Source organism: Physeter macrocephalus, chromosome 19, assembly GCF_002837175.3.
Source record: "Physeter macrocephalus isolate SW-GA chromosome 19, ASM283717v5, whole genome shotgun sequence".
In the NCBI taxonomy this organism is placed as follows: domain Eukaryota; kingdom Metazoa; phylum Chordata; class Mammalia; order Artiodactyla; family Physeteridae; genus Physeter; species Physeter macrocephalus.
In genome coordinates, this window is record NC_041232.1 from 10,184,454 (window position 1) to 10,206,680 (window position 22,227).

The following is a 22,227-nucleotide window of genomic DNA, read 5'->3' on the forward strand; positions in this document are numbered from 1 at the left end:
TGATTCACCCATGTAATCGGAGTTCTCACATCTTTGTTAAAGGAAATAAAAAATCATCCAGGAATCTTAGTGTATCTTCCACGTCTATTCATACATAAGACTGGACTTTAGGATTTTCTAGACTTAATTTGATGCATGATGTAGCCATTCTCTCATTTCAATATGATTTGTGGGGGGGAAAAAAGCTGGAAAAGGGAAAGCAAGATAAGGACTGGTGGAGGGCATTTAAGGAAATTTAAAAAATGAGATTAGGGCTTCCCTGGTGGCGCAGTGGTTGAGTCTGCCTGCCAATGCAGGGGACGTGGGTTCGAGCCCTGGTCCGGGAAGATCCCACATGCCACGGAGCAACTCAGCCCGTGTGCCACAACTACTGAGCCTGCGCTCTAGAGCCCGCGAGCCACAACTACTGAAGCCCGCATGCCTAGAGCCCATGCTCTGCAACAAGAGAAACCACCACCATGAGAAGCCCGCGCACTGCAATGAAGAGTAGCCCCCCACTCGCCGCAACTAAAGAAAGCCCGCGTGCAGCAACGAAGACCCAACACAGCCAATAAATAAATAATAAATTAATTAAAAAATGAGATTAGTTTCTAATTTCCTTTATCCCAGTTAAAACTGTTAACTTCAAGATTGATTGACTTGTATATACTTATTAATGTTTTGTATAACACGTGATGATTAATAAGGAACCCAAAAGGGCCTAATTAGGGCAAGTCTAGGATTTTGTCTATTTGTTTATTTGTTCATCTATGACTGCTGATATTCTGCTCATCCTTCTATGCTCAGCTCAAGTAACACCACCTCTGGGGAAGCCCTCCTCTACCCCTCCTAAATTTTTGTACGTCTCTCCTTGAGGCCTCTGCTCTGGTCAGCATTTTGTGTTAACTTTATTATAGTCCTTATCACATTCTTGCATTAATGTATTTTGGAATTCTTTGTGCTGAGCACAGTGCCTGGCATATAATAGGTTTCTAACTAGATAAGGTTAGCCTTATTTATTGTTATATTTATAAGAATTATTTATCTTTTTCACAGTGTTTTTCTGTGATCCTTTGAATCTTGAACTGCTACGGTTGGAACGAATCATTTATAATTTTCCAAAGTACAGATGGGTGTCATATGATTTCTAAAATACATATGTGATTTTCTAAGTCTCAGTGTCCATATCTGTAAAATGTAGAACTGCTTATCTTACAGGTAGTTGAGAATGTCACTTATTAGCTGTGTGATCATGGCAAATGATCTAAGCTTTTTGAGCCCGTTTCCTTGTCTTTAAATTTGAGTTATTGTGAGGATAGATGTGATACTCCATAAAAACTGCACAGAGCAGTGTCCGCTAATGATAAGCACTCAATGATAACTATTATTATTAACACTGAAATGAAATATTAACAATGATTTATTTTAATTAATAAATGACAATGAAATGAAGTAATTGTATGAGGAAGTGCTGTAGAGTGATATTAAATGTAAAGTATTGTCATTATTATCATTATTAGGGGATTGAATAAGAGCCATAAATAAATTGATATTAATACTAGAATGAGAACTATAACTTACAATGAGTCAATAAAGGAATTCCACAGGTATTCCAATGTTTGGATGCATTATAAGTGGTATATATTATTATCAGTGTACTAAGACCAAAACCTGTACTGCAAGTCCCATCATCCTGTAAGATCGCTCACACATTGAGAAGAAAAAAAAGGAAAAAAAAAAAAACAAACCCCCAAAAACCCATTGGACCCGGATGTAGGCAGAAAACTACATTTCCCAGTGTGCTTCACGCTCACATCTCCACTATATATAGTTCATCCGGGTTCTTCGAGATGCTGTTTGGCGACTCGTCGCCATTCCCGGAGCAGGTAGGCTTCGGCCCAGAGGCGAGTGTCGGTCACTGTGTCGGAGACACTTGTCCCCGACACCAAGACAGCCAGCCCTCTCCCCTGCCCCGCGGCGGGAGAGCGTGTCCGGCCGGCCGGCGGGGCTCGCGCACCCTCCCTCGCCTCCCCTTTCCCCGCAGCCTCCGCCCCGCCAGGCCCGGCCCGGACCTCCGAGCCCCGGCCTCCTCCTTCTTCTCGGTCACCGCCGCCGCCGCCGGGCTCAAGAGCCCCGCCCGCCGCTTCTCCTTCCAGTTTGAGAAGCCGAGGAAGGAAACAGGGAAAAATGTCGCCATGAAGGCCGAGAACCGCTGCCGCCGCCGACCCCCGCCGGCCCCGAACGCCATGAGCCTGGGTCTCCGCCGCGCCCGCTCCGCTCCGACCGCCGCCGCCGCCGCCAAGGCCCCCTTTGATGCCGCAGAGCTCCCCCAGCGCCGCCGCCACCGCCTCCGACATGGACAAGAACAGCGGCTCCAGCAGCTCCTCCGCCTCTTCGGGCAGCAGCAAAGGGCAACAGCTGCCCCGCTCCGCCTCTGCAGGGCCGGCCGGCGAGTCTAAACCCAAGAGCGGTAAGGGCGGGCTCCTGTGGCGGTGGGCGGTGGGCGGGGGGCGACTGCTCCTAATGCTGGGGAGGATCCTCGCTCGTGTGCCAGCTGGGTCACCCAGGGACAAGCTCCGCTTTCTACTATTCATATGTTTCTCTTTTCCATGGCTCCCATTATTTCTAGTTAACACTTAATGAGAACTGTACTGCGTGGTTTTAGTACATTCTTGCATTAAAGCTCGAAATAGCTTGGTGAAGTAGGTGCTGTTCTTATTCCCATTTTGCGGATGAGGAAATTGAGGCTCAGAAAAGGTGAGGTCACCAGCTAGTATGTGTAGCAGGCCTGAAGACCAGGCTTGTCTGATGCATCAGCGTACGTTCCTAAAACCACTAAGTTCGTTTACCCTTAATGTTGAATTAGAATTGGGTAGTGTTCAAGTTTAAACAGGGAAGGGTGGGGCCCAGAGATTTGTTAAACTCAAATTTCATGTTGAATAACCTGGTCCCAGTTCTCCCCAGATGAAGAGGACTCATCTTTGAATGGCTTTTAGTGTGGAGTAGTGGTTAAGAGAACAGTCTCTGGATTCAGTCTTTTTAGGTTTGCCAGACCTTGAGTGAGTGTCTCAGTTTCCTTACCTGTAAAGGTGGAGAAAATAAATTAACTTAGGAAACAAATGAACTAATGCTTAGGAGAGTACCTGACACCTTTTATGCACCAAATGCACATCATGTCTGTTTCCTTGTTAGATTAGGGTGGTGTCGTCTTACGGGGAAGATTTTGTCATTTCTGTAGTCATGCCTCTCAATATTAAAATATGACCATCATGATGATAATAGCTACCATTTATTGAGGGCTTACCACGTGCCAGGTACTGGGCTAGGCTTTTACCTCTTTTTTCAATACTCCAGTCACCTGTCCAGCAGGGTGGAATTGTTCACATCTAAAGAAGGGAAGAGGTGAGAGGCCAGGAGTTCCGGAGTTGGCAGAGTCTGGAGTTGAATGTCTCCGTCTTACTTCAAAGCTCTGCTCTTTTGTATTTTGATTAAATTAGCAGTAATAGGAAATGTTTTCAGTGGGAATAGTGGGGATGTGTGGCAGAGAGGGGAACATTTGGAGTCCCCAAATGTGGGGCTCCAGTTGTTTAAAACTTCCAAGATTAAGAAAACTGCAAGGCTGACTTAAAAATGAGAAAAACAACTGTTGGGCTGAGTTGAGTTCAGAGTTTTTCTGCTCGTTATAGCAAACTTGTTTACCTGGTACGTCAAGGCCTTCTAGAGCTTGCTTTTGGAACTCAGGTGGAGACCAGTTGTCTTGATAAGAATGAATGCTTTAAATATCTAAGAAGGGATAAGTGTAGACTCTCAGGCCACATCAGGCAGTATTATGTAGACTCATTTTGGGGTTTTGCACATGTGTAGGTTTATCGGAGATCTCCCCTAGAGATAGAGGTTTGCCAGTCCTCTTGGCCAGTGTTGGAACTAGTTTAGAGCAGTCTGCATATTTTTCAGTGTAGCTGACAAATAACTTCTGCATTCTATTCCTAGATGTTAAAGATTCTGATTCTCCAGCTATCTTAATTCTCAACTAATTTTTCTGGGGCTCCTGTTTAAGCCACTAACATACAGTCATGAGTCAGTTGCAGTAAATGCCTTAAGTTGATTTATTATTTAGTGAAGCAGTAGGTGAAAGTTTGCGCCAACTCAAACAAAATAAAACAGCAACAAAACTGAGTTATGTTAGGCATTTTACTTGTATTGTCCTGACTTTGAATATGTTGATTAGTGGAACTAACTCTCATTACCCAACAGGATGATACAGAATTCTGTTGTGGTTTGACCAAAGCAAATATTTGTCAGTGTTAACATTTCAGTCAGACTTGTGTAGAGTAAGTATTAGTATTAATTGCTGGGTTCATTCTAACTAAAGTGAATTTTTTTTTTTTTTTAAGCAACTACATAAAGGGACTTCCCTGATGGTCTAGTGGTTAAGACTCCACGCTTCCACTGCATGGGGCACGGGTTCCATCCCTGGTTGGGGAACTAAGATCCCGCATGCCATGCAGCATGGCAAAAAAAAAAAAAAAAAAAAAAAAGAAAACCATAAAATACTCTTTTTTTTGGCTGCTGCTGCCATGGGGCATGTCGGTTCCTTAGTTCCCCAACCAGGGATGGAACCCGTGCCCTCTGCAGTGGAAGCATGGAGTCTTAACCACTGGACTGCCAGGGAAATCCCCCTCCCCCCCCAAAAAAAAAAACCCATAAAATACTTTTAAAGCACTAGTCACCTTATCAATTGAAAGCTTCTGAGGAAGGAAGTAAAAACTCACGGAAAGGACTTTTTTGCTGGGCTTTATGAAATACAGAGGTGTGCCCTCTGGTAGGATTAGTTTTTGTTTAATGTGTTTGTAAGAGAGCTTGAATATGTTTGCCATTGCTATTGCCTACTTTTCTGGCTACTGCTATGTATATTCCCTTAGCAAAAAGGAAGGATAGGCCTGTAGCTAGAGTTCCTCATCAACCATAATCACCTGTTTGCATTTAGGAACAAATTCAAAGACAGTAAATAGAGATTAAAAATGGCTTAGGAAACTAGATATTGGCTAAGGTTGAGCTGAAAGGTAGCATATACTGCCTTAAGAACATTACAACTAAGACTAGTGCTACCACAGCAGATATTGTTCAGGACCTCTTACACAGTGACTTCTACTTCTAGATGGCTGCTCTAACAAAAGAGTAGATTGAAATTCTGCATAATTCCGTAAAAAGATTTCTGTAGGATTTCAGAAGCTGACTCAACACTTGATGTACTTGATTCAGCTGGAAATTGTTGAAGGGACCTCTTGAGTTTCATGGTACTGAGTTGAAGGAAGAACAGGAAAGGTGAGGTGAAAAGACATGACTTACAACTTGTCTTTCTGTTGTTAAAGTAACAAGAGTTTTTCAGTTTTTAAATATTTAATTCCCTTTTCCACTCTCCTTTCCTACCTCACATGAGAAAAAAACCTTTGGTTTCTATTCTCTAAACCATGTGTGTAATAAAGGGTCATTTGCTTCCTAGTTACATGATTAATATACTTGAGTCTTTGTTCCTGCGACTGGCTTAGGTTTGCACACAGGAAATAAGTACATTTGGCTAACAGGATTTACTTGATCTTTCTAGCCAGATTGGCATACCACAGTTTCTTTGCCTTGGCTAATTGCTTCCAATATTTGCATAATACTCCTTTTCTTGGATCTATCCTGCTAAGATGTAGTTCTAAGAACGTTCAACAGTAAATATCCCAGGAATGTAGCCCAGAGGAGAGAGCTGGATTCGAGTTTGGGGAAAGTTATTTAGAAAGAGCAAAGAGGGACTTCCTAGTGGTGGCACAGTGGTTAAGAATCCGCCTGCCAGTGCAGGGGACACGGGTTCTATCCCTGGTCCGGGAAGATCCCACATGCCGCGGAGCAGCTAAGCCCGTGTGCCACAGCTCCTGAGCCTGCATTCTAGAGCCTGCGAGCTACAACTACTGAGTCCACATGCTGCAACTGCTGAAGCCCACGCGCCTAGAGCCCGTGCTCCACAACGAGAGAAGCCACTGCAACTAGAGAAAGCCGGTGCACAGCGACAAAGACCCAACACAGCCAATAAATAAATAAATATTTAAAAAAACAAACAGTAAACTGATTTTGAAAAAAAAGAGCAAAGAAAGTAAAAAGAGGCAAGAGAGAGACCTGGCTGTTTTCGGGCAAACAATGGACCCTGGCCCAGAACCAGTCTCTTGCCCCATCCTTCTGGGTGGGGGATGGTACTGCCATGGAGGTTAAAGGAAGGTCAGGTATTATGAAGCAGTTATTTTGAGGTTGGTGGTATAAAGCACTGTCCTGACACTCTTCCTCTTATATTCCGGTACCAGAAGCCAGGTTACTAGGGGTAATCTGCTCTGAAGAAAGCCTCTTAACTGTAAATGGACCTGGAGGTTTTGATGGCTTTGAAAATTGAGGTGACTTAAAGCCTTCAATAAACACCATTTAGGGAAGTTAAAAGAATTTCCAGGCTGGTTGGCTTGAGTCCTTGGTTTCTGTGGCTTTTTGAAAGTCTAATAGGTGCTCTTGATAGGAATTTTAGATTTATTAATAATAGGCTTTCAAATAACAACAGCAGCTATGTGCCAGCCACCATGGTAGGCATTTTACAGAAGTTTTCTCTTAGTCCTCATGACTCTATGAGGAGGGAGGGGAGAGGATTAGCCTTATTTTACTGACCAGAAAACCAGGAGTTAGAGTAATTGTCCAAGTAAATTCCTAAGAAGTCCCAGGCAATATTACTAAATACACTTTATATAAATTCACTTAACAAGCAGTTACTTATTGGCACATGCATCATTCCTGATAACCCCTCTCTCTCCCTTTCATTCAGAATTACTAATTTCAGCTGGATTCGGTTATCAGTTGATTTTGTAGTAAGGCCATATGTTGCCCCTCCAGAGGTGCTTGTCAACCACTTTGGACGATGGGTAAGCAACTTGCTTGTGACATGGCATGAATCAGCAGCAGAAACTTCCTGGCTGGTATTCTGATCTCTAGACTGTGCCACCTGTTAAAACTACAGCTAGAAATGTTGATGATGCCAAATTTTTTAACTGAAAAATTTATGGCCTGTAATTTGGTAATCGGGGGAAGAGACTGAGATATGCTTACTGTTACTTGGTGGAGACCTTTCTCTTAGGGAAATGTGGGACAGCTGCGACACAGTGGATTAAGTTTTCAAGTCTCTTGAAACTAGGATCCTGTGTTCTAGATTTGAGCCATTTAACTAATGGTCCATTTTGGAATGTGTCTTGACAGTTTTTGGCAGTTCTCAGCTCTGGGTGTGCATTATAATCTCCTAAGGACCTTTTTTTTTTTTTTTTTTAAATAAGGATGTGTGGGGCTCTTCCCTAGCAATTCTTTGATTCTTTAGGTCTGGTTTGGGCCCTGACATCCATAGTTTTAAAAGTCTCTGCAAATGATTCTCTTGTGCAGCCAGGATTGTGAACAACCACTTTGAAATTTAAAACTTTCAATATGTGTGTCCTAGGAACTTAGTTTGACTTTTTTGTCTGTTTTCCAAAATCTAAAGCAGATCACCTCATTGCTATCTCCTATTAGAGAAAGGAGGACAGATTCAACCCCCAACTTATTCACATGTATATTCTGGCAAGTTGCCTGTAGGACACCTCAAAAATAGCACTCCGAGTTTTATCTCTGGGTCCCAGGCCTGACTGTACCTTCAATCTTTAGCTGCCTGGGTCTAGAGATAAGATCTAGCCTCTCACTTTAGATGTCTGACTTCATGCCTGTAGGTGAGTGAAAGACAAGATGAGGGAGTGGATTTTAGCAACTAAAATCATGAATCCTTATGTGGTCAGTTGTAATGTTTTAGAAGTGAGCAGTTCACTGTCAGAGAGCAGTTCTGTAAGCATTATGAAACCATTTCCTTGCCAGTGTGGTAATAAGTGAAGAGATGAAAACAGCCCTCCTCCTGAGTGCCAGCTTACCTTCCTGAGCCCTTGAAGTGTAGAATCTGGCTTTACCTAAATCTATGCAGTCTAAATATTAGGTATTGAAAGCAACAGGGTCAAATGCAGGATCATCTGAAATAGTCTTGGATAATAAGGTTTGGGGAACATACGTTTTCTGCATATGCCTATCCTCTTCATAAAACCTTATTTCTTTTCATGGGCAAGTTAGCTGGGGTTCTGTGTCCCTCTGTATTTTCTGTTTATTTGAAATCTTACTATAAACTAATTCCACGGGTTGAGAGCAAGGCAGAATTTGAGATCTGAAGCTTCATTTTCTAATTGTTACCACTGAGGCCATGTTTGACAGTAACTGTTGCGAACTGAAGTAGTAGGTAAAAGTCTAGTTCTTAAATTCTAACTTTTAAGCTCTGGTCACTTTCCCTAACTGGGATTGAAAGGTGACTGGTAGGAGTGAACCCTAGCCTGGCAGTGTTTCTTTGACCATCTGTTCTGTTTACAGTGCTGCCATCTCACATGACTATTTGGTCAGGTTTGGAGAGGATGGCATACCTCTCATTTATCCCATGTTGCTGGCAAACTGAGTGTGAAGTGGTTGCTTTGAAAATTTGGACTCTGGTTTATCAGCTAACGTTTCCTTTTCCCGGAGGATATGCTTCACCTTGAATTTATTTTGTCTGCTGTAAAAGAAGCTGGTCACCTTGTCTAGAAATAATTTCTTGTAGGTACTTACAGTTTTTTAATTATCCAAATTATTAGTGTACAGAACAGTAATTCTGTTTACTTAGGTCAGAATCTTAGAGGGTGAGGCCTGAGCACAAGAATCCCTTAAAAGCTCATCTGGGGGCTTCCCTGGTGGTGCAGTGGTTGGGAGTCCGCCTGCCGATGCAGGGGCCGCGGGTTCGTGCCCCGGTCCGGGAGGATCCCGCGTGCCGCGGAGCGGCTGGGCCCGTGGGCCGTGGCCGCTGGGCCTGCACGTCCGGAGCCTGTGCTCCGCGACGGGAGAGGCCGCAAAAGTGAGAGGCCCGCGTATCGCAAAAAACAAAACAAAAACAAAAACAAAAACAAAACAAAAAAAAAAGCTCATCTGAGTGATTCCTACAAACTGTAGGATTGAGAACCACTGTTTTAGGCCAACGTGAATAGCTTCATTTCCCAAAGGTAAATGTCATTAACAGCCTGCTCTGTTGCCTTTCCAGACATGTTTCTATTAATTATATATTTTTAACATAAACAGGATTAAGCTATATTTTGGCAGGTGGGGGGGGTTGTAGTTTCTGAGGCTCATGCTGGAGTCTTCTTGACTTCTTGACTACCACCCCTTTAAAGTTTGAGGGTAAGCCTAATGGATTTCTTCATTAAAAGTCCCCCAACTTCTGTTTTCTCTGTTTTTGCTTTTAAAGCCATTAAAGTAGAGTACAGACCTGATTTGGTCAGATTTCTGTGTTGAAATAAGGCAAGATGGAGTGAGTGAAGGGACAAGAAAGATTAGTCTTTTTTTGTCCAAAGACTAATTTGGGGACCTTTCACCGTTATTTACTTGGTATGGTTCTCAGGTTCTCAGATAGGTTTTATTTTGCCTCCTCTCCCCTGCTTTTTTTTTAAAGCTGGTAAACTTTGGCACATGTCAAATGTGTCTGGTCAGGGTTCTTTGTTCAATTTGGACAAAATAATCTATGCAGTTCAGCTCCGCAGTAGAAAAAGTGGGGCAAAGAATACAAACGAGCTCTTTACACAAAATACAAATGGTTAACAGACTGAAAAAATGTTTCTTGCTAGTCATCAGAGAAATTCAAATTTGAAACAAATTATTTTAACCCTTCAGTTTAACAAAGTTTATTCAACTCAGTATTATAAAGAATGTATTAAACTAGATGTTCTTTCTTATACTGTTGTTAGAATATAAATAAATTGGTATGGTTCTGGAAAGCAACTTGAGGATGTGTAAAAGGCTTTATGATCATACTTAATCTGCTAATTCTACTTTGAGAACTTGACATAATTATACACACAGGCCTCTGTATAAAGAGGCTCCCAATACTATTACATAAACAGAAAGTCAGAAGCCACCTAAACGTACAACAAATTGGTTATGTTACACCATAAGCATATGGTAGACAACAGTGTGGCCATTAATGTTTTTGAAGCCTAGGGGTGCATGCAAATGCTCATGGAGTAATAGGTGGAAGACAATATATCTTATATGCCTGTCATTCTGTGGAAGATGTGTGATGAGTGTATAAAATGGAGAATAAAAGGAAATTAAACACTTTATAGGTTGGTATTCCACGGGCACTGGCGAATTTATTCTTCTGGTTTCCAAAATTGAACATATGTTCTTGTAATTGGAGAAAAAAAGCAAGAAACAGTTTTTAAAAGGGTATAACTTTACGCTGATATACTCTTAGAGTCCAGCTTCTTTTGTTTTGTCAATTTAATAGCTTCTCAGTTTGACCTCTAAAACGTATGTAAGTATTGTTTTGCTTTGGTGCCTTCTGTATATCTGCTAAGACCTAGGCCACACCATTGCGGTATAGGGTCTAGCTGTGTTATAGTAATTTAAGAAGAATGCCTTCTGTCCTGTCTCCAGATAAAGTACTTTTCCTTAATATAGATAGGCTGTTCTTTTTCTGTCACTCTGTCTGAATGGACTTTTATCAATACAAGAGCAGTGATTAAGCTCTGTTATAAAGAAAGACATTGTGAACTGAGAGTCTATGTGGTTTGATCTATATTGTGTCCCTCCTGAGGGAGGGACCCTTTAGGCTTCATTCCCAAAAAAAAATTTTTTTTTTTTTCACCTTACTGTGTAATGTCTTGCCCAAAGCACTGATGCTCTGGCCCAACCCAGATTTCTCGCAGGTCATGGAAGGGCCCACTTACCTTTGTTTAAACACAATTTTGTTGGGAGGTGGAGAGCAATTTGCCAAGTATATGTATCGTTTCTTAACTAATTTTTTCACATTTCTTGCTTTCAGATGGAAAGAACTCAAGTGGATCCAAACGTTATAATCGCAAACGTGAACCTTCCTACCCCAAAAATGAAAATTTTATCAACCAGTCCCGTCGCTCCAATTCACAGAAAAGCAAAACTTTTAATAAGATGCCTCTTCAAAGGGGCGGCGGCAGCAGCAACAAACTCTTTAGCTCTTCTTTTAATGGTGGACGACGAGATGAGGTATGGAATTTTAGAATGTCCTTTCTAAAACATAAGCATGAGGTCTGATCCCCTCATCCCCAGTTTATTAGTGGTTGGGAAGGGGTGGGAGCAAGAGGTCCCCCCCTTTCTGAATTACTTGAATAGTTGAGGATTAACTAGGTTTGGAACTTTGCCTCCTTTCTTCCCTTGAAGGTTATGAACGTTTCCTTGAAAGACATTGTAATTATGGATTGTGAGAAATTATAGCAAATTTCGGGTACCTTAATTTTTATCATCCTTTAAAAAAATTTTGTGTCATCCTTTTATTATCACTCTTGATTTATAAATACCCTTTGGAATATTTAGGTAATAAAATGGCATTAATTAATGACATTAATTTGCCCGGTAGTATCTAGAAAAATGTAAAATGCTATATATCCTTAGTCCCAGGTACTCTGATTTTAGGAGTTTCTTAGATATCTTTCTGTAAGTGCATAAAGACTCATGTACAAGGGAGGTCATTGCAACATTGTTTGTAGTTGCACAATTTAGTACACAAACTAAATGCTATCAAAGTTAAATATATTATTGGTTAAATATATTATCCTGCTGTTTGAATGTTGCATACTATGTAACCAGTATAGAACAAGATTTAATGGATGCACTAATGGAAGAATTCATTCACTCACCAGAAATTTATTCCTCACCTACTATGCACTAAATATCATTTAGAGTTTGGAATACAACATTGGGTGGAGCTTATAATCTAGTTTGGGGAGACAATAAACAAATCGTTATGTAGTAAATACAATTACTAAATTTAAAAAAAAGTAGACTGAGAGCGGTAAAGGGATAGAGAGTAGGGGCTTCCCTGGTGGCGCAGTGGTTGAGAGTCCGCCTGCTAATGCAGGGGACACGGGTTCGTGCCCTGGTCCGGGAAGATCCCACATGCTGCAGAGCAGCTGGGCCCGTGAGCCTGGCCGCTTAGCCTGCACGTCCGGAGCCTGTGCTCCGCGACGGGAGAGGCCACAACAGTGAGAGGCCCGCGTACTGAAGAAAAAAAAAAAAAAAAAAGGTACAATGTAGGTGAATTAAAACAAAAGGCAAAGTGAACAAAATTGTAACAGAAGGATGAAAGGAAGGGAAGAGCACCAACTCTGGGAGAAAGAGAATAAATAATTAATAAAAAAAAAAAAAAAAAAAGGTATAGAGAGTAACAGAGTAGTTTTAGGAGGTGGCTAAGGAAAGCTTCTCTGAGGACTCTCTGAGTCCTGAATGAAGCAAGGGAGCACACAGTAGAATTTGAGGAAGGGTGTGTTAGCAAGAGCGAATTTACAAGTACAAGGGACCAGAGATGGTAATGTTTTTCGTGTGTTTGAGGTAAAGCAAATAGGCTACCATGGGTGGAGAAGCAGGAAATGAAGCCAAAGAGTAAGACAGAGGGATCAGATCACATGGGCCCTTGAAGGACTTTGGCTTTTGTTCAGAGAGATGGGAAGCTACTGGGGGGCTTAAGAAGAGAAGTAAGGTAATCTGACTTGGAGTTGTAAAGGGGAGAGTGGAAGCAGGGAGACTAGTTAGGAGCTTATTAAGGTATTCCTGGTGAGAGTGATTGAAACAGAGTGATAGTGATGAGAGGGGATCATATTTGGGGAGATAGTTGCAGGTAGAGCCAGCAGGATTTTTAAATAGATTAGATGTGGGGTTTGAGCAGAGAACTAAATGACTAATGTTTTTGGTAGGGGCCCAATTCAGGTACCATTTGCTGAAATGGGGGCAAGTTCAAGAGGAGTACAGGGTTTTGGGATGGGGAGGGAAGGGGGATGTTTAGATAAAGAATGTCATTTGGAAGTGTTATATTTGCGTTGAGATGCCTGTTGGATCTCTAAGTGTAGATAGGCTGTTAACTGAGTCGAGTTCAAGGACGAGACCCTGGCTAGAGAGCTGTCCATGTACACTTGGTGTTTGCAGCTATGGAACTAAGTGGGATCATTAAGGAGTGAGTGTTGCAAAAAGGGAATAGATTCAAGGACTGAGCCTGGAGTCAGAATGATAAGGAACCAGCAAAAAGGGGGGAAGAGAACTGAAAGCCATTTGGAGAAATGGCTTGTTTTGTCCTGTGCTTCTGTTAGGCTGGGTAAGAAGATTCGGATGGAAAGTTGACCATTAGATTTGGAAACAGCAAGTTTAGATAGTTACTTTCTAGTGGTTTTGCTCTTACAGGCGACCAGAGAGGTGAGGCAGTAGCTTGAGGGGAATGTGAGGTCAAGAGAGATTTTAAGCTTAGAGAAATGCAGCATATTTCTGCTAATGGGATTGTTCTGGTAAGAGGGAAAACGTGATGCAGAGGAGAGAGAATTACTAGAAGTGTCCTTGAGTTCCTGAGGAGTTGGGGTCTAATGCACAGGTGGAGGTGTTGGCTTAGGAGCTTTGCCAGTGCATCCACAGTAACAAGAGGAAGGCAGACTACTGGTAGGAGCACGTTGGAGTTCTTTTCTGATTGTTCTTACTGTCTCAGTGGAATGTAAAAGATGAGCCGAGAGAGGATGTTTGGAAACCAGAGGACTGGAGGATTTGTCTGGGTGTCTGGGGGAATCCGTGGAGCACAGAAGTGTAATAGGATTGCAGTATGACCGCCGGGCCTCAGAAAGGTCTACTTTAGTGAGGCTGGTTGGTATGTTGTGGTTGTGTTCTTTAGCCATGTTTACTTACTCTGATGCCGGTGTGGATTAATTGGGAAAGTTTTGCCCGGTGAGCAGTGGAATAGGATCAGAGCCAAATAAGGAAAGAAAATTTGGGGGGAGGGTGTTACACTGGTTTGGAGATCCCAGTGGAGGTGAAAAGTTGTTAGAATCAGAACTAACGGAAACAAGCTGAGAAAGGAGTGAGTTGCTGGTAGGGTGCTCAGAATTAAGATGGTGGAAGAGCTGCAGTTATTACCACCGTGGTCTAGACTGTAGAGCAGTGCCATCCAGTAGTAATGCTAAGATAGGAATGGCAAGCCAAATATGTAACTTAAAGTTTTCTAGTTGCCACAGTAAACAAGTAAAAACGATGAAATTAATGTTAATATATTTAATCTAGTATAGCTAAAATGCTGTTTCATGATGTGGTACTGGCCACATTTCAAGTGCTCAGTAGCCATCATATCTGGATAGTAGTGGCTGCTTTGTTATGACAGCACAGCTCTAGATGGTATGCCCATGGGAGTGGGTGGCAGAGGTAGAGTGGAGGGCAAGCTGATTGGAGGAGAGGAAGTCAAGGAACTGAGAGGTGAACCTGTTGGAAGTGTAATCAGGAATTATGATAGGCAGTATTAGAGACAGTGGGCCAGTTAGGGTAAAAAGATGAAGGTAGAAGGTTGAGAATGTGGGAGATTTTGTTGAGTGAACACAAGCTCTTATCTAAGTTTGGGGCACTGGGGTGGAAGACTGATTAGGGGAGGCAGAGCCACATGGAGATGAGAGTCTAGGGGGTGAGAGATAAGGGATGACCTGGAAGTCTTGGGCTTCTTCTGGTGAGTAAACAGGGAGGAGGTGTTGTCTCCCAAGATCTGTTAAGATAAAAGGAGATTGCCTAACTGTGTGATATGCCACTGTATTTAAAAGATAAAAGGAGATTGCCTAACTGTGTGGTATGCCACTGTATTTAATCATAAAGGTCACATACTCTGATTCCGTATTCATAGAATATCTCAGAGGGTATATTGGTTGCCTCTGGAATAGAAAGTATCTTTGGCTGTATCCCTTTTTGTACTCTTTTTGCCCTCACCGCGAGGCACGTGGGATACCAGTTCCCCGATCGACCAGGGATTGAACCCGCGCCCCCTGCAGTGGAAGCAGGAGCCTCAACCGCATGACTGCCAGGGAAGTCCGCTTTTTTGTACTCTTTAGATATATCATGTATATGCAAGTGCTGCTTATTAAACTCTAAATTTGACTTTACTAACAAGCAGCAAAAGCCTTAAATTTGCATTTCCTTTGACTCAGTAATTCCTACTCTACGTTCAAAAGAAATAATTGTAGGTGCTCAAATGTTTGTGCACAAAGGTCTATCAGCTGTGTTTATCATAGCATTATTTTGTTAATGCTGGAAAAGCCATGAACAATCTGTGTCCTACACTAAGACATTATAGTATACCCATCGTAATATAATGGTATATAGCTATTTAAAGTGACTCTTTAGGGACTTCCTTGGTGGTCCATTGGTTAAAGACTTCGCCTTCCAGTGCAGGAGGCGTGAGGAGCTAAGATCCCACATGCCTCACAGCCAAAGAACCAAAACATAAAACAGAAGGAATATTGTAATAAATTCAATAAAGACTTAAAAAAAATGGTCCACATCAAAAAAAATCTTAAAAAAAATAAAAGTAAAACTGGCTTACCAAAAAAAAAAAAGTGACTGTTTACTAGTATTTAGTGACAGGGCCAAGTGCCTATGACATTAAATGGGAAAGTGGGATTAGAAAATGCACTAGCTGACTTATAGCAGGTACCTGTACCAATTCAATTTGGGAACGTCAAAAGAGGACCACAAAAGCTCCAACATAATAAATCTTCCATCTCTGTGCAATGGTATTTCTCAAACGTGGCTTCTTGGCACTTTCTAAGCTGTTTCTGAATGTGCTGATTGGATTTATTTCTGGACACAGAGCTAGTCTGCCTACATGTTCTAATTCTGTCAGTTTTAATTAACAATAAATAGCAGTGTGTGTCTTAGACAGGAGGTCTCTGGCAGGATCCTGAAGCCTATGGCAGTTAGTAGCTGCCTGCAGGCCGCCTCCAGAGTATAGTTCCACAGATTCATGTTGACCAGAAACAAACCAGAGAGCAAGTAGCTAACAAGAGTGAAGGTGTAGGAGTCTTATGGGACTGTGGAAAGATTAATCCAGTAAGTAAATCTTTGTGCTTCAAGATAGCTAGAGGAGTTCATGCTGGGTTTTGTCATTTAATGGTTAATTGCCACTTAGGGCAGACTAAATAGTTTATAAGTAATTGTATGTTAGAGGCTCTTTTTCTCTTTTCCACTCCCATCTAGATCTTAGGTAGACTTTTGCATTACCTCGTCCTAGGAAAATTGTTTACTAAATATAAGCCTGTGTTTTATTTAGTTAATATTTTAAGCCGTGTAGAAGGAGGGGTTGTGCAGGTTTCTGCTGTCATTTAGCAAGTGTCATCCTAATCTAAAACCCTCTGATTCATTCTCATTCTCTCTAGGTAGCAGAGGCTCAGCGGGCAGAGTTTAGCCCTGCCCAGTTCTCTGGTCCGAAGAAGATCAACCTGAATCACTTGTTGAATTTCACTTTTGAGCCCCGTGGCCAGGCAGGCCATTTTGAAGGCAGTGGACATGGCAGCTGGGGAAAAAGGAACAAGTGGGGGCATAAGCCTTTTAACAAGGAATTATTTTTACAAGCCAAGTGAGTATGGCTACTCTTAGGAGGGAAGTGAAATTGAGCCTTTGGGCATTTGTGGTGCAAAGAGAGGCTTCGTTTAAACTACTGTGGGAGAGAGGCGGAAACGGAGTTGATTCTCTCTGTCTGTCTCTCTCTCTCTCTCTCTCTCTGTCTCTCTCTCTCTCTCTCTCTCTCTCTCAGTCTCTCACTCACCTCGCTTTGAAAACACAGGTATGTTTCAAGTGGATGTTCTTGGTGCTCAAAAGAAGATAATAAATTTATTTATTTAGCTTAAATAAATGCTAAAATTAAATAATGCTTTAGTATCATGATGAGGTAGTAAAAGTGTTTACTTTGGAATTGAATCCAGATTTGAATCTTGTTTTGGCCTTCGACCTTGGGTAACTTAACTAACCACTTTGAGATTCAGCTTCTCCTCTATAAAGGAGGAGAAATTACTTAAGGGAGAATTGAGTGCCAAGTTGGAGTGCTTGGCATACATTTGCTCAAATACTGATTCTCTTTTGTTTCCTTTTGTGTGGCATTAGTTATAATGTAAGGTTTGACCTTGGATCTAGACTGAAGTAACCATTTAGTACTTTATATAAACTGGTGGGAGTTCCCTGGTGGCCTAGTGGTTAGGATTCTGGGCTTTCACTGCTGTGGCCTGGGTTTGATCCCTGGTCAGGGAACTGAGAATCCCCTAAGCTGCGTGGCGTGGCCAAAATAACCAAAAACCAAAAAACTAGTACTCAAAAGATTGAGTGGGGACACTTTTTTCTACTGCCTTGAAGACTAGTGGTTTCTGGGGGTGAGGGAGGAGATCTGGCTTCCCTTCTGGTTGATGGAGCCCACAGTCTGGCTTAATTTTAGTTCAGAGGAGGACCTGCAGGCAGCTTGGCTGGGCCTGGGAGCAGAAGAAACAGAGTTCATGGTAGACTCCTACCTGCTGAGTCTTTGGATTCCTTCCAGAGCCAGGACTTGGAACTGAGGCTGAAGTCCTAGTTTAGTGCTTCACAAAGCATGGCTGCTAATGGCCTGCATTTGATTTCTAAATGAAGAGATGATGAATTTCTGCTGAAGGCTTGTTGGTGGATTCTGACAGTCTGCCTTTTACTTGTCTCTCCCTATTTTTAGCTGCCAGTTTGTGGTGTCTGAAGACCAGGACTACACAGTTCATTTTGCTGATCCTGATACCTTAGTCAACTGGGACTTTGTGGAACAAGTGGTGAGTAGCTCAGCTAAGCTTATAACCTGTTAGTGGGAGAGAGAACTAAAGAAAGGGACTGTGGTGACAGCAGCTTTTGGCTGGGTTTACTGCTGATCCCACTTTCTGCCTGGCCTTACTGTAGACATTTTCCAGAGATCAGTCCTGGTTTCTTCTGGAGTTCATTTTGTGCTAATTGGCTCTGGCCTGGAGGACTGGGTGTTGGAGGGCTCTGATCTGTAGGATAAAAACAGTCCTGTCTACTACCTCTTCTCTTCTGGGAAGAAGTAATCAGGGGAATATGAGAACTCTGGTTACCCTCCTGACCCAGGATGGACTCATTACATGGACACTGCTTCATTGGTAGCCATTTGTAGTAATCAGTATCAGATTAGGCCTTGGCCTTGTGACAGGTGAAATGAGCCACACAGCTGTACTTCTGTCCAGGCTACTGCTGTGTTTGTCTTCTCTTGAAGTTATGGGCTCTGGGTATCCCCTTTTCACTCCTAGGTTATATGATGTAGTTTCAAAATGATGGACCCAAAGCCTGGACTCCCATTACTGTGAAAATTCATAAAATCATCTGAAAATGACATAGAAGGTCTATGAAAGTTAGGTTTTATATGCATTGGTTTAAAAAAAAAAAAAGTAGAGACACATAAAGTGGAAGTCTCATTGACTCCTCTGTTGGAAATTACTGGTATATTACTTCTAGAACCTTTTTGTGCCTTTATGCGTACATATAAATCTTTTTTTGTAAATGGGATCATATATTGATTTCTGTCATTTTTTCCCTTTGATGGTAGAACCCCCCAAATACCTGTTGTATAGTTGTTTTAGCATATTAAACTATTATTACTGTTTCCTTTATGATTTGCTTGATGTGCTGTTGTACATATACCTGCACTGTTGAACAGTTTTGTGAAGATGTATTGTTAGAGTTGTATAGGGATGGGAATGGAAGAGGAGAGGCTTTAACTTTGATAATCCCTAGTCAATTCTGAAAGTAGTTTAACTTGTGGCATTTTGTTTCAGCGCATTTGTAGCCATGAAGTGCCATCTTGCCCAATATGCCTATATCCACCTACTGCAGCCAAGATAACCCGTTGTGGACACATCTTCTGCTGGGCATGCATCCTGCACTATCTTTCATTGAGTGAGAAGACCTGGAGTAAATGTCCCATCTGTTACAGTTCCGTGCATAAGAAGGATCTCAAGAGGTAAGACAGAGATGTTTACTAGATTAGACCCCAGTCTGCTAACTCCTTGCCCTGCTACATATAAATGTCCATGTTACAGTGTTGTTGCCACAGAATCACATCAGTATGTTGTTGGTGATACCATTACAATGCAGCTGATGAAGAGGGAGAAAGGGGTGTTGGTGGCCTTGCCCAAATCCAAATGGATGAATGTAGAACATCCTATTCATCTTGGAGGTAAGTTTGGTTAATTTGGGGGCAGATAATGGTGGGTATATACCCTTTAAAGTTACTTGACTATATCTTTCTACTGTCAGAGATATAGCCTTTCAGCAAGCCATTTCTAGCATTTCCAAATTAGTCATAGTGTTCCAGTAGGTTGGGATGGAATTTGCAGAAAGTGGTTTAACTCTTGGTTTCAAGTTTGGTTCAGTTGTAAAATGAAAAAGTACACATAAAGCTTTGTTGAATAGTGTCTGGCTCTGTGCCCAGGTTTTGGGGATTCCACAGTCAGCCAGTCTTGGCACCTGTCATCAAGGAACTCGGTGTCTAATAGAAGAGACAGACTGGTGGCCAGGCAGTTCGGATATAGAGTGTGGGCAGTGCTTACAGTGGGGGAGGTGCAAGAGGTTGTATTCTCTGTATTCCACATGGAAATGAGCATTGAATTAAAGTGGCATTTCAATTTCTGGGCAAAAGAGATTTTTCAGTAAACAGTATTGAAACAGTTGACTCTTAGGGAAAAAATAAAATGAAGTTAGGTGTCTATCATCATTCATAAAAATCAATTTCTGATGTATTGAAGAATTAAATGTAATGCGATCCAAAACTTTTAAAAGAAAATACAGGAAAATATCTATAAATCCTCAGGTTTTTTACCTGGATGGAATTTTGAACCAGGCTGAAACCATAGATGCTATAAAAGAAAAAAATTGATGAATTTTATTTTATAAGAATAAAATCCAGGGGCTTCCCTGGTGGCGCAGCGGTTGCGCGTCCGCCTGCCGATGCAGGGGAACCGGGTTCGCGCCCCGGTCCGGGAGGATCCCACATGCTGCGGAGCGGCTGGGCCCGTGAGCCATGGCCGCTGAGCCTGCGCGTCCGGAGCCTGTGCTCCGCAACGGGAGAGGCCACAACAGTGAGAGGCCCGCGTACCACAAAAAAAAAAAAAAAAAAAAAAAAAAAAAAAAATAAGATCCAGCAAGACTCCTCAAAGTCAACAGGTGATAAATAAACTTAGGGGAAGATTTACACATTTAAAATACAGGTTAATGTCCAGAACATACAGGTGTTCTATAAATTAGATGAACAGTCTAGTAGAATAGGCTAAGCATCTGGCAATGCATTTCCTGGAAAAGGATATCTGAATAACTCCAAGTATGTACAGAGGTTTAACTTTGCCTAGAGTTATGCAAATCAAAATGCCTATCATAGTCACTCTCACACGCACGCACATGATGAGGCAAATACAGGCATACCTCGTTTTGTGCTCCACGGAAACTGAGTTGTTTTTCTTTTAAACAGATTGAAGGTTTGTGGCAACCCTGCTGTTGTCAGATGATGGTTAGCATTCTTTTAGCAATAAAGTATTTTTTAATTAAGGTATCTACATTCTTTAGACATAATGCTATTGCACACTTAATAGACTACAGAATAGTGTAAACAAAACTTATATGCACAGGAAAACCAAAACATTTGTGATCCACTTGATTGTGATGCTCACTTTATTGCAGTGGAACCAGACAGGCATATCTCTGAGGTATGCCTGTACCGGGTTTTGGCAGGGGTGGGGAATTGGGTACTCTTGTTCTTTGTAGGAGTTTAAATCGATACAGCCTTCTGTGTGTGTGTGTGGGGGGGGTGGATTTGGTAGTATTTAAAATATGCACAACCTTTGATTCAGCGTTTATACTTAAATATCAGAAAGAAGTCATTTGTACCAAGGAGCATGTATAAGGATATTTTTGTTACAGTGTACTAGAAATTGGCAATAACCTAAATGTCCACAAGAAACTTTCATTAGAGTATATCATGTTGTCGAACACGATACAGAAGGTAAAAATGAGATAGATCTGTGTAATACATTTTAAAGTCCACAAAATCTGGGGGAGGGAAGTAAAGGAAATAAATCATCCACGATCCTTTTACGCAGAGGTACCCCCCAAATGTTAATTGTACAGTTTTCTTCTATGCGTGTATATTTTTGTGAGATTGGGATTGTTTTCTTCTTTGGCATCTTTTCTCTCCTCATGTAATGTGGCTATTTCTCCGTGTCACTAAATTCCTCCTTCTTAGAAAAGCACTTTTAATGTATGTAGAATTCTCTTTAATGAATATACCATCATATCATTAACTTTCTTTATTGGACTTACTAGTTGGTTGCAGCTTTTCTGATACTAAAGATAATGCTATAATTAATGAACGTTGTTTTTTGGTTTTTTTTTTTGCTGCAACTCACCGCTTGTGGGATCTTAGTTCCCCAGTCAGGGATTGAACCCAGACCCTCAGCAGTGACAGTGCGGAGTCCTAACCACTGGACCGCCAGGGAGTTCTGAGAACATTAATTTTTTGACTACATCTTTGGTTTTCTTAGGATAGCTTTCTTGTGTTATGGGGTCAGAGTTACAAACCTTATATTAAGGTCATTGCTAAAATATTTTAAGGAAAACATGCTAAATCAGTCCATATTCACTTTAGGAAAAAAGCTGTGTATGAAAGTTCCTATTTAGTCACACAGCCGTGAGCTTTCTTATTTTTTTTTTTTTTTTTTTGGCTGCATTGGGTTTTCGTTGCTGTGCGCGGGCTTTCTCTAGTTGCAGTGAGTGGGGGCTACTCTTCGTTGTGGTGCGTGGGCTTCTCATTGCAGAGCACGGGCTCTAGGCTCGTGGGCTTCAGTAGTTGCAGCACTCGGGCTCAGTAGTTGTGGCACACGGGCCCTAGAGTGCTCAGGCTTAGATAGTTGTGGCGCAAGGGCTTAGTTGCTCCGTGGCATGTGGGATCTTCCTGGAGCAGGGATCGAACCCGTGTCCCCCGCATTGGCAGGTGGATTCTTAACCACTGCGCCACCAGGGAAGTCCCGCATTTCTGTCATCTTGTTGGCTTTCTTGTAGATGAACAGCACAGCCAGTACTCCAAATTGCTGCTGGCCTCGAAGGAGCAGGTGCTGCACCGGGTGGTTCAGGAAGAGAAAGCAGCACTAGAGCAGCAGCTGGCAGAGGAGAAGCACACTCCCGAGTCCTGCTTTATTGAGGCAGCTATCCAGGAGCTCAAGGTGAGATGATGCACTGGAAATGGGACGGGGTGGTGGGGGTTAGTTACTTCAGCCCCACATTTAAGATTACAAGTGGGGAATGGCTAGAAAAGTA

The 22,227-nt window shown here is 42.0% G+C and overlaps 1 protein-coding gene across 3 annotated transcripts in view; it reads left to right on the top strand.

Moving 5' to 3' along the window:
* The first annotated feature begins 1,828 nt into the window (after window positions 1–1,828).
* RNF10 (ring finger protein 10) overlaps window positions 1,829–22,227 on the top strand; it is a 32,390-nt gene continuing 11,991 nt past the window's right edge. For 2 of the 3 annotated variants that reach the window (XM_024120726.3, XM_055080307.1), the window contains exons 1-7: window positions 2,157–2,449; window positions 10,904–11,103; window positions 16,281–16,480; window positions 17,594–17,684; window positions 18,699–18,883; window positions 18,963–19,099; window positions 21,973–22,133. In XM_024120726.3, the coding sequence (XP_023976494.1) occupies window positions 2,293–2,449; window positions 10,904–11,103; window positions 16,281–16,480; window positions 17,594–17,684; window positions 18,699–18,883; window positions 18,963–19,099; window positions 21,973–22,133 (1,131 nt within the window). In that variant the 5' untranslated portion in view covers window positions 2,157–2,292. Of the gene's footprint in view, window positions 2,450–10,903; window positions 11,104–16,280; window positions 16,481–17,593; window positions 17,685–18,698; window positions 18,884–18,962; window positions 19,100–21,972; window positions 22,134–22,227 lie in introns of all 3 variants that reach the window. The other variant, XM_007129983.4, reaches the window with a different exon arrangement.